A 12,672-nucleotide genomic window follows, 5' to 3' on the forward strand; every position below is an offset into this window, starting at 1 on the left:
AATACCAGGTCTGAATGTGGTCTTCCTGAACCTGCGATTTGAATGTGTGTTGTTTTGTCTTATGTATTTGATTTGTAAAGACCGTAAAGACCGTACACTCGTCCTTGATGAGAAGTAGCCATGTCCGTTTTCCTTCAAACCCAGGTCGGGTCAGATTGCAGCGTTACATCAACATCTGGCGCCTGCAATGATCTCATACATGTTAATTAGCAGAGCTCCAGACATTTGCAGTTTTCTCTCTTTGAGGGGTACACGGAGAATCCGATACACAGTTGATGTGTGGAAATGTGCAGCTGGGGATAGACAGGTAGTTTTTAAATGTTAAATTGTTCTTATAAAAAGATGTGTTTAACATGACTATGACATTCGATCACATGCAGCATTAATGCAGCAGTGGAATTCAGAACCAACCAAATCACATACTTGCAGCTAATAATCAATATAGAAAGGCTGCACTAAATTTGTCAAATCATAATAATTTATCATTAACATTAATATTATTAACACCTGCTACTGTACATGTGTTTCAGCACAAAAGTATTTTTATTTATAACTTCCATGCTGCTTACATGTCAATACTTCTCACTCTTCACACTCTTAATACACTAAACATTCCACTCCTTTTTGGCTTGAATGACTCAGCCACTTTTACCATGCAGTGTTATGTATGACCAGCAGAGGGTGCAGCAGAGTTCTGTCCCAGCCTGTGTCTCCACTGGAACTGGTGAAATTCAAGTGTAACATTGCATTTTAACCATACAGAAATGTGTATGATTGACTTTGACTTGATAGTATTTGGCTCTCTAATCTCCCTTTGCTCAGGTAAGACCAGTAATTAAAGAACTAATATTTAGACTTCTGACTGTGAAATAGTAGTGAAAGGAAGTGAAGTAGCAACACAGTAATCTGGATTAGCTATTCTGACTGGACGTCATAGATTGTCCTGTTTGCCTATTCATTATTTTTTAGTGACCTCACTATTGTGATAACTGTGAATTGGGAAAAGCGTGAATATTTTTCATGAATGAATTAAACATTCAGTCAAACTCACTAACATACAGTGATGTATATTGTAATACCATGAATTGGAGCCTCCATCTTTTCAGTCAGTCTAGAATGTCATCATTTTGTAGTGAAGTTATTTAATTTGTTGAATTATTAAATATGGATCCTATTCACATTGCAATACATAACTGGTTTCTTATTAAGATGTATGTTCAAGTGATTTCAGAGCCATTTTACAAGGAGAACTGTGACATGACATTTCAGAAACATCATTTTGGATGTATTACTTTAACTTTTAATATCGGTGGAGGTTCTCAGTCATCCAGGTCATAATCTTCTTCAGTTGATAGCTGTGGGCGACTGGACTTGCTTGAGTTGAGTTGAATACTTCTTCAGTTCTGACTCACGAGAGGGAAGAACCAGGTATTTAACCTCTGAGGCTGATTTACTTCAAGTCAGAGCAGAATACTGTGGGTCACGTTGTACCTGTTGTTCTCTGAGTAAAGAGATAGTCTCAATATGATAGAGAACACTAATCTGACTTCCTCGGACGTGCTAGAAAAGTATCATCTTGCTCACTGATACTTCATTGGGGCTAAAGGTCGACAACACAAAGTGCTGAACTGACCTCCATCCATGAGAAAATGCTGTTAAAGACAATCCCTGACGAGGGGGATGAGTGAAGTGAAGACTTCCTTCACTCATTTGTTTTAGATTTGAATTCCCATAAAAAAAAATACTAAACCGCTTCACTCTAAAGTGAGCCTGATATAAAGCTCCACATTTTACAGGCTGTAATGTATAAGTAGTTTATCCTCCTCATTGACCTGTAATTGTAATGAATGTGTTCTCTCCATTGTCTTACGCAGCCACGGAGCTTATCTGCAGCTGTGATAATGGGTCGATGCATATCTAAACTTTTGTTTCTTTGAAGCACCCTGATCACTCTATCACTAAGTGCTTTTGTCGTTGTCTTCAACGATACAAAGAGAAGAAATAGCCTTGTTTTATCAATTCCTTGTAGCTTTTTCTTTGCAGATAAAGGAAATAGTCCCTGGGCTTTTAATCTGCCCAATCTGCAGATGTTCAGGATTAAGGAAACATGTAAAAAGTCCAGGATTTCTCAAAATGTGTCTTTTTTACTCTGTTCTAAATGTGATAAGAGTCTGTATGCATTTTTTGTGGGATATCTGCAAGACTGTATCTGAGACCCCAAATTTCACAGTAGGATGACCTTCTTTTTTTTTTTACAAAAACCTCTTTCTAAATTACAATTACGTTATCTAACTTACATTTGACAAATGCAAATATATAATATATTAGCTAAAATACGTTAAAAGAGTCTTTATTGATCATAGCGACCCTCTTCACGAGTGCCATTACGAATCTTTCAGAATCTTTCAAAAACACCAACCAACAGCGTTATCTTCCAGCGCCTGGTGTTGCAGAATGTTTTATTTCTTCATTTTCTTCAAGTCTTTGCTGCTGTAACAAAGACAGGATGTTTATACTGGTCACTCAATAGAATACCATACATGCTTTGCTGCCCTACATGCATCTTTCTATGGTCTCGGAGCCTGAGTCTGAGATAACGATCAATATTTTTGCTTTAGCAGGGGCCTGTGCTGGAAGTTGTGAGTGGGCAGCGTTTTACTTGTCCCCTCAGGCTGAGAAACATCGAACAATGGGCTCATCTGAGACTAGAATCACATCAATACATCACTTAATGGACTTCATGTTTACATGCAAACACCCCCCATTTTATTAAAGTGTTAGTTTGGACTGACACAGTTTTTCTGTGTATAATGCGGTGCAGTCCACTTTTTTTTAAAGTCCTTACAGACTCAAGTGAGACACCCGAACCCTGCACAGAGCATGTTTGAGCGTCTTCCACTGCTGCAGGCTGCAGTTTCTATTGTAGCGAGGCCTTGGCTTCCTCACTTTCCCATGAGTGCACAATAGATTTATACTTCTCATATTTCTAGTCTCTGTCTCGTTGCTCCTCATCAATCAATGGGAATATTGTGGAACCAGTTCCTGCTCTTATTTCCATCCCACAGGAAAACATCCTCCAAATGTGTCACACAGACGACTAAAGACGAAAGAAAGAATATTTTTAGTGCTCTTCTGGTCAGTGGTGCAGTTTGGTGAGAGTGCCGGTAAACTAGATGACCACCAATGTCAGGATGAACGAGTCTCTTTGTCTCTGACTGTGAGAAAAAAAATCGTCTTTCATGTAATCCAATATTTAAAAAGTGTGATTTTTTTTTTTTTTGGTTCAATAATGAAAATTCTCAACATCTGCTGCCAGAGTGGCTTGAAACTGAACATAGCAGGGTCAGGATTCACACACAGGTTCACAAACATACCTTCCTAGTTTCTCAGGTTATATTGTTTACCTCGGGCTACACTCTGGTTGGCCACGCTGGGTGTTGGAAGCCTCCATTGTGAAAAAAACAGGGGCATGAAAATGTCATTTTCACTGTGCAAAACACAGGATGGGGGGGGGGGAATACTGGCGGGACAAAGACAAAAATCGAGAGGTGATTACTGTGGAAGGCAGGAGGACGGAGACTGACGGGGGGGTGAAAGAGAAAGCTCCTGCTTAACCCTGTGGTTTGTTGAGGTTTGCTATTGTTTGTCTCCCCGGCATAGAGGTGGCAGAGAGAAAAGCTGCTTGTCTTTTTAAAGGCACAGAAGGCTGCTGTCATGGGAGAGAGTTGAGGGAAGAGGGGGGAGGAGGCAGTTGGAGCAGCAACACGGCTCAGCGATATCAGAGACCAAACAGAGAGGAGGCACCTCAGACACTCCAGCAACACACCAAGAAAGCAGGATCATCGTTTCGCTGCATTTCTTGTGGATGTTTTTCTTTTGTTGACATTTTGCCGCGGGCGATTTCATCCTCTGTTGGCGTTGCTTTGTTTACATCTTCCAGATGACATGTGCAGCAACATTGTGTATATTTTGAGGACCAGTGGATAAAGGATGCTGTGCATGAAGTGAAGAGGGAGCCCTGAATCATCCACAGCTGCAAAGACGGCTCGCTCATCCTCTGCACTGCAGTGCTGTTAACTCAGCCAGTGTTCACCTCCTCGGACACAGGCTGCCTCCTCTTCAAAGATCAGAGCAAAAGGAGAAGGAGCTTTTTTTTTGGAGCAAGTGAATGTTGGTGTGTGGCTGGAGAGCAGGAGCAGTCCGGGGGGCGGGGGGGAAAGGCATAGCTAGCCGAGGATGGGAGCCAACGAGTCCATGGAGCAAGGACAGAGCCACTGTCCCTCTCAGGAGCACATGTGAGTGTGACTTGACTTGCGTTCCTGCAAATGTTCAGCGGTGTGATCGAGAAAATCGAGTAACAGATGAAAGCTGGAGGTCTGAGGAGCAGCTTCAGCTCGTGTTTTATTCATCGATAGACTTAAATATAGCTTCCCATGCAACATGAATGTGACTTGTAGGGGGAACATTGTCACGTGTCTGTTACCTCTGTTCCATCTTTGTGTGTGTGTGTGTACACTGCCATGCCATTCTGCACTCCAAAAAAAACCAACGTGAGCACTTCATCGCCTTGTTTGGTTTTGTGATGTAAATAAAGATGAGTGAATTGGAGCACATGCGCGGGCACATGCGCACCAGTTTCCCTCAAATGCAGGGGAAAAATGTAATGGATTAAATATAACAATGTTCAGGAGAGCCGGCGGGAATCAGAATTAGGCAATGAGTACAGTAGATGCCTCTGGGAGGCTGGTGGGGTGATGTAAAGGAGGACGCGACTGCCACTCTGGAAGCAGGAACTGGTGACGCTGTTGAAATAGAACATGATGTGTGGACTAAGGTGGAAAGAGGTGAAGACGTGAAAAAGAAAAACTGGGGATTTGACAGAATGAGAGAGAGCAGAAGATAGAAAGGGGCGAGAAATGGAGCAAGAGTGCTCCACTTTGCTGTGTTTTTATTTTTAGCTCAGACACATTACTCACACTACGACACAGGGGAAAAAGGACCCGGGAAGGAGGATGGATGCATGTGTATGTGCCATGTGTAATGCAGAAGTTAATGATTTATGGAATCTTGCAGTCATTTTCCATCTCAAAGCGCCTCTAAAGTCAGACCTCAGAGGACTGAATAGTAAATTTAAATGCCAGTAAAGTGCGGATTCTCATGGCAGGGACGTTGATTTAATGGCTTTTTCCTCACAGGTGTGCACACTGTGTCGTAGTACTCACTTTTTCTGTTGCATAACACTTTCAAAAATACACTGTGAAGCTTTTGAGCCCTGTAGAACTCTGAAGTGTTTTCTTAAGTGGGCTAATGAGAGTTTTGACTGACCTTTAATTAATAATCACTGTTACTTTATCGTTTTGTGATATTCAAAATGGCATCAAATCTTACACACTGGACGTTTAATCCCCGCTCTGTTCCTGCTCAGACTCACAGACCTGAGTTGTTGTTGTTTAATGTGCCATCTGCTTCCAGTCAGAGTCTTAGATTAGTCCCAATGAGGTATTACACACAGAGATTATCTTTGTCTGATACTCTTTTGTCTGTGTCACTGGCCTCAGTCGCTGATGGATGTAGATGTCAGTCTGGCGGGAGACGAGAGATGGAGAAAATAAAGCGCCATCACTTTTGTTCAGGTTGTGGTTATGTGCAGAGTGATTCTCCTTAAGATTTCATTTCCTGAGATTGAGGATCATTTGCGGCGAGACAAAGCTCTGTTCTGTTCTTTTGTCCAATTACAAACCCTATAATGCTGCTCCCGGCTGACCACATCACATCTGTATTGGAAAACTCTTATAAAAGGATAATAGGCTGTTGTGGCGCTCCTCAGGGTGCACAGTGGTTATGATGTAATGCCCAGACAATCAGGAGGGTAGAAGCACAGGAGCTCCCTCTGTTGGTCTCTACGTCTCCAAACTGAAGGAGATCATACAAACCACAAACTATTTCCCTTCATTACACAATACAGAACAAAACAGACATTTAGCCTCATAAAGAGACATGAATTAATGGAAATCATATGACACAGACCACTTAATGCTGACAACAGCCTTTCCCACACCAGGCTCCTAAGTTAATGTTTGTCAGCACAATCTTTAATTACCCAAATTGCAAACAGTATTTTACAAATCTACTTGATAATCAAAGCTCCAAACTGGCAGAGAAGGATGGGATGGCTACCAGCGTAGAGATACTACAGAGGGAGGAGAGGTAGATGACAGATGGAGTTCAGGCAGTATTTTAAGGTGTCTGACGGGCATGAGACGACGTAGGAATCATGCCGCACTTAATCCACGGAGTCTAATCACTGAGCAGCCAGCTGTCATTTATACACATCAGCTATAATCCCTTTATGTCGCTCACATTTCCCATCTCAGTGCTGACATCAGATGTTACCCCCCCAATCAATCAAACATGTCCTCCTTTTTAATGCCAGCATCTTAATGTGCTGTTGTGGTGGTGCAGGCAGTGTAAGCGTTGTTTCCCCACAATTCTCTGAGGTTGGCAATGGTTCTCCCTTTAGCCCTGTGAGAGCTACATGCTGACTTGTATTTGGTTGGAGCAGAGGCACGTCTGGCTGCAGCGTCTCCCTGCCTCATGGTGCACAGTCGGTGAGGGGCTGTTATTAACTGCTGCTGCCGCCTTTGTTTCTATTCACTGCTCACGCTCACGCTCATGCGGCTCGTTTTGTCCGCAACGTAAAAACGTATGAGCTGTGAACAATTTGTCAGTTTTAGCATTAGGTGTTTCTAAACGTCACCAAAAAGAACCCATCGACTGTATTTCCATTTTTATTCAGACTGATCTGCAGATGCGAGCAGAAATGAGGCTGATGCAGGAGTGGCTTACATCATACGTTGTGCTTACACCGGTTGTGTGCGTGTGTGTGTGTGTGTGTGTGTGTGTTTCGGGCTGTGTGCATCCAGCCTTTTTTGTCTTCCTCCATAGTGGGGCATATGGCAAGGGCAACCTCCAGTTACCATAGCAACACAGTGTTTGTGGTTAAAAATGCAACTGCATTTTTTTTGCTGCTCATTTGTTTCGCTTACATCAGAACTGTTTACAGACAGTTGGATTCATTTTGCATTTAGTTTTATTTCCACACATTTGTTTGTTTATATATTTATTTTTGTATTATTATTATTATTATTGTTGTTGTTGTTGTTGTTGTTGTTGTTATTATATAATTATTATAATTTGTTGTTATTATTATTATTATTATTATTATTGTTGTTGTTTTTAATAGTCCATACAGTACATTTGGTAAGAATGCTCATTGGTTCCTTGTGTAATGTAATGTCTTGTGTGTTTGGTGTAGCCTTTTTTCACTGCTGGTCTTACCAGTCTTATCCTGCTAGGACACACTGTCCATCTCATATCAAAAGCACCGAGAAACTAACTAGATTGTTTTACATCCTTACATCTGAGGAAGTCGCAAACCTAATATATAAATATGTAATAAACATTATTTTTAGATGTATGTGTACCCCTAAGAGTTAACAGTAGTCTGTGTGTCTCCTGCTTTATTGTCAGCTATGGAGAATCTCCACCTCTGTTGTGATATGACCCGAGGGATGGTGGGCATATTGACCATGACAGCAAAAAATATTTATGACCAGCCATTATTTTTGCAGCTCTAAATTTTTGTTGCATCAGCTCCATTGACTGTATTGATGTCTGCCGCTATATCACCTTTTATGTGAACCGAATATTGTGTGTGCATGTGAGAAAAGAGCCCCCCTAACATGGCGAATGGGCCCCAGCAGGGCCTCGAGAGAATCCTTCCAGAGAAGTTCAATCAATAACTGTGGCAATACACAATAATGGCAGCATTTTGCTTGAGGTGTTTGGTTTTTTTCAAGACCATTTTAGTTGCTCATTGTATAAGACTCTTTTTTTGTTGTGTGTCAGTGATACCTGCACACAATATTTGGATACCTAAAAAGATTGTGTACAGGTGTACAGGAGAAAAGAAAGATATTATCTTTGCGACATAGCGGTGGTTTGATCAAGCTGGTGGACGATAAACTGCCTTTTCTTCTGTGTGGATACAGTGGCTCAGAAAGAGAGGGAGAGAGAGAGGAAGAGAGGGAGGGCGTGAGGCTGAGAGAGTGAAAGAAAATACAGAATGCAGGAGGTGGGCTTCTGCAGCCAGTCTCATTTAGTCTCATTTCCTACAGGGAAGCAGTGGAGATGTACTGTGATGGATACAGATGGAGACGAGGAGCACATGGAAAGCACTGTAGATTAGACACAAAGAGAGGTGATAATTAGACTAAAGAGGGAAGCAGAAAGAAGAAGGTGAAAGGTTTCTACCCCCGTGTTACTCATCATCTTGGGACGAGGCAGTACACGTTGTCTATCTGTGTGTCAGGCAGTAGCATTTCGGTATAGAGAGGTGTTAGCTCGCCAGCAGCCATGGCAGTGAGTGCGTGGCAGGCTCTGTCTCCACTGCAGTGGGCTCGCTGGGGCTGGGATACACTGCTGGGAGGGGCAGGAGATGGGGACAGTCCGGACTCAGATCCAGCTCTGGGTCTCCTTCGGCGTATCTCCTGGAGCTCCCGCCATGACGGCATGATCAAGTCTGCTGGGGAGACGGTCAGACAGAGGTGAGACAGGACAAGATGTTGAGGTGACAGACAGACAGATTAAGCGTAGGTATTCAGGGTGTGTGCTGAGCTTTGCTATGATAATGTGTCTGGGTACATGGTGCTAAAGGATGGATCATAGTGTTGTCTTGCTGAGGATGATAATACAGATTATTATTTGCAGCCTGTTGTTACGCAGAAATCAGACATTTTTGCCGTTTGTGGCTGGATGTTTTCCTCGGTCAACCGCTGTCTGTTTAATAGCTGTGACATCTTTGTGACATCATCTGATCTGTGTGCGTTTTCAGGTACATTCTTTTTCAGATTTGCCGTAATCTGTCACCCTTTAAGTTCATTACAAATGTATAAATTAACTAGTACTTGATGTACTGTATGTACACAAAAAATAGTGAATGTGTGATTGTGTGTGAACACTATAAATGTTCTTAGATAATGATATTCCACCTTTTTATTTGGGAGATAAATGTCTTAATTAAACTCCAATTCCAATGATCCTGATTCCTGATTCTTGTGTCATTGCAGTTCAAGTGATCTCACTCTGATTAACAGCAGCCTTGACTTGGTGTGCCCTTGTCTTTGTTTGCAGGAGCTCAGATTCTGATGGAGCATTCGAGACCCCGGAATCTACAACTCCAGTCAAGGCTGTTTCTATTACAGACCCTCAGATCCAGCAACTGATATCTGATGACAAAGGAGCAGTGAGAGGTAGGTATTCCCTGATGTGATTTATGCTTAGCTCAGTGTAATACTATGTTACATGAATGCTGTGCACAAAGGTAGAAAAAAAAAAGATCAGGGGAAATAAAGTTGTGTTGCACCATCTAGTGGATGAAACTGGGTTTCAGAATTGGCTCTGTTTGCCTCGAGCTGCATCTTCACTGCACACAATGGAGGCTGACCAACCAGTTGTGTCATTCTGTCTCATGTGGTCATTCATGACTTCCTATCCTACTGAAAGATTGACATAATTATTTATAGCACATTCATCCCTGTAAGTGGACTGAATGAAGTCTCCATGCTAGATTTTCTGAACCAAACCTTAACTCCGTATGGCTCTTCTTTTTCAGAGGACACCTCAGTCAGTGATTCTGCATCTGACTTGACAGTTGATCCACTAACATCCATCACTTTTGACGAGAACAAGCCAATTGCAGCTAGTGGCGCATACAACATTGAGCTGTTTGCTAAAGATTCAGCAAATCACACACTGACTCGCTCCCTCAGCCTCCAGGGAGGAGAACTAGACACCTCTGCTCTGTTGGACGGGTGCACAGCAGGAGGTTTCCGACCACATTCCGAATCCTTCAGTTTAGGCACTGAGAGCACTCCAGGCACACTCCACAGGCCCAAGAAAGTCCGCCCTGGCTCTTTGAAGAAGAAACCTCTTCTCAGACAAAACTCCAACCCGGAGAGTCCACAGACAGCCTCATCCAGCAGCCCCCCAGAGCTCAAGAAGCCTCTGCAGGATCAGGAGGGAGCAAAAGGGGGATCTGCAACTCCGAGCCCCGGAGGAACTCTACGAAGGACCAGGAAGAGTCGCGTTGAAACTCCACCTCCTCTCCTGGAGGAGACCAGTCATAACAGCCAAGAGGAAAGCCTTGTCATTTCTGCCTTACCCTTATGCCAAGAAGAGACACCTCTCCCTGCTTGTGCAACAGACACAGACGAATCCCCCATCCCCCCTAGTGCCTCCTATAAATGGGATCCAGATAATTTTGACAAGATTGACCCATTCAAGACCGGAGGTAGTAAAATTGCCAACTCTCCTACTCTGGATCGTAAAGGTAACGTGTGCGCCTCCATCACTACCCGTGCAGAAAGTTCCCCTGTCCCTGCCGTGGACCCGCGACAACCCAGTCCCCCAGCTTCTCCTCCTCATGAACCAATCGCCGACCTCGAAGAGCAGCCAATCCTCCCCAAACGTCAGTCAGTAAGGCTGGAGTTTGACTATTCTGAGGAGAGCAGTGAGGCGGTACCCCAGGCCTCTCCCACACCCAAGAAAGTGGTCAAGAAGCCCGGTGCCAAGATGCCTCTAAGGAAACCAAAACTGGGGCTGAAGAAGGCCACTCCAGCACAGACAGAGCAGCTGGACAACAGCTCTCCAATGACCCACAACGGCAACGAGGATGAAATCCTCGCTCCTAAAGCGTCCTACAATTTTGAACCTGACAAATGGGAGGATCCACATTTCAATCCATTTTCTTCGAAGAAAGGAATCACAAACTCTCCTGAATTGTCCAGACAGTCTTATACTTTTGACCCCAGTAACGTGGACGACTCCATAGACCCGTTCAAATCGTCTAATAAGATGGGCAACTCCCCTCCTAAGGCCTCTGCCTCCTTTGAAATTTCATCCAATGACTATGAGAATGAAAATGACAATGACAATGTTGGGGAACTGGAGGACCAAAATCAGAACAAACCTGCCAAGAAGAAGAAAACTCCGATCAAATCGTAAGTTCACACAGTGCCGCCAAAGCCTCGAACCTCTCTGGGCAAGTGCACACTTTTTGAATCTCTGTCAGTGTTAGTTTGTGTATATGTGGTCTACTTGTCTACTGTGCCATGCGGTGTCCTCTGTCTGTCTCTCTGTCACCTGTGTCTGTGTATTCTCATATGTCACAGGAAGTCCAGGGGTGTGTCCTCTCTATGTTGTCTGTTGTAAGTACAGGGGCAACACAACCATCCACCTTGATTCCATGTGGCTTATTTCAAGTCAGCATGTCGCCCCACTGTCCCTATTAACAGAAACATCCCATTACCCTGCACCCACTATCAAACAATCCAGTTTAATCTGCCTATTTTAAATCAAGGAAACTATTTGCCATTGTACAGTTTTTTTTTTATTCTGTAGGCTACAGTACAATATAATCTGCACAGGTTCAAACTGAAACAGTCATGGCAATCAAAGCGGAATAGTTCTACTGTCCCAGTAAATGCTGAAATACGTTTAAATGTACAAAGAGCATTTAAATGTGGAGACGTGTGGTCAGACTCAGCAGTGACAAAGGCTCAAACAGCCACTAGAGGTCAGTGTAGCAGTGTCTTTGAAGGACTAAGAAACTGTAAAGGCAACCTTAACAGAAAGATTATGTGTTATTGTGTTGTTACCATAGTAAAACAGTTGTTTTCTTTATAAAAATAAAAGTTACATTGAATTTCTACATTGAAAATGGTAAAAATATCGTTGTGATACTGACAGGCCTGTGTGTAACAAAAGAGGCGCTCTTGCTCCCTCTTGTGTCCTCTGTTGGCTATTGCTGAAATAACCAAAACAACACACATACAGTTGAGTAGGTTTTATTTATAGTGGTGTGTTGTGTCTCGGTTGTTGTCCTACTACTATCAATGATTTCCCAAAACAATTATTTAATATCACAACCAGGAAATGTAAACACTAATAGACGATCAGATGTGTGTTTTACCATAAATTAACCCCACATTCATTGGGAATCTAAACATTATGGGGCCTATACAATTTAAAACTGAGCATAAGGTTAACATAAATAGCTGCAACTCACAGTTAATCTACTAGTTTGCTTCAGTGTCCAAACTAACTTAAACAGGATTTCATTAAACACATTCCTGTTGGGGATTTGTTCAGTTACTAAATAGATTCAATCCTCTTCTCTTTCAGTCACTCATAGTTTACAGTAAGGATTCATGTTATTATTCGATGTACCCAACCCGTTTAACATTTTAATATTTGTGGCTTTACATATTTGAGATATTGTTAAATACAGTGTTGGAGTTAGACAGTTAGGAAAGAGTTTTGCTCTGTATGCTGCTCTGTGACTTTGGATTTTGATAATGTTTTCTTTCTTAAGTAATACTTTCAGAGTGAAGAGGTCGCCAAAGAAATCACTGCTGTCTGATAAATCGCAGGTGTGTACATAATGTTTCTTCTTTCTTCACTTTGACACCATGTATAGTTTCTCCCTGAATCCCCCCCTTCTTGACACTGTCTTATATGTCTGTCTTGTTTTTAGAGCAGCAACTAACAATTATTTTCATAATCGATTAATCTGACGATTATTTTTTCAATTAATCGTTTGATCCATAAAAT

General features: G+C 42.5%; 1 protein-coding gene across 1 annotated transcript in view; it reads left to right on the top strand.

Moving 5' to 3' along the window:
* tacc2 (transforming, acidic coiled-coil containing protein 2) overlaps nt 1-12,672 on the top strand; it is a 41,969-nt gene that overhangs the window by 19,433 nt on the left and 9,864 nt on the right. Inside the window, exons 7-9 of the mRNA XM_044046297.1 lie at nt 9,193-9,311; nt 9,674-11,060; nt 12,434-12,491. Coding sequence (XP_043902232.1) covers nt 9,193-9,311; nt 9,674-11,060; nt 12,434-12,491 — 1,564 coding nt within the window. The remainder of the gene's footprint in view (nt 1-9,192; nt 9,312-9,673; nt 11,061-12,433; nt 12,492-12,672) is intronic.

This window comes from Solea senegalensis, linkage group LG15 (genome assembly GCF_019176455.1).
Source record: "Solea senegalensis isolate Sse05_10M linkage group LG15, IFAPA_SoseM_1, whole genome shotgun sequence".
In the NCBI taxonomy this organism is placed as follows: domain Eukaryota; kingdom Metazoa; phylum Chordata; class Actinopteri; order Pleuronectiformes; family Soleidae; genus Solea; species Solea senegalensis.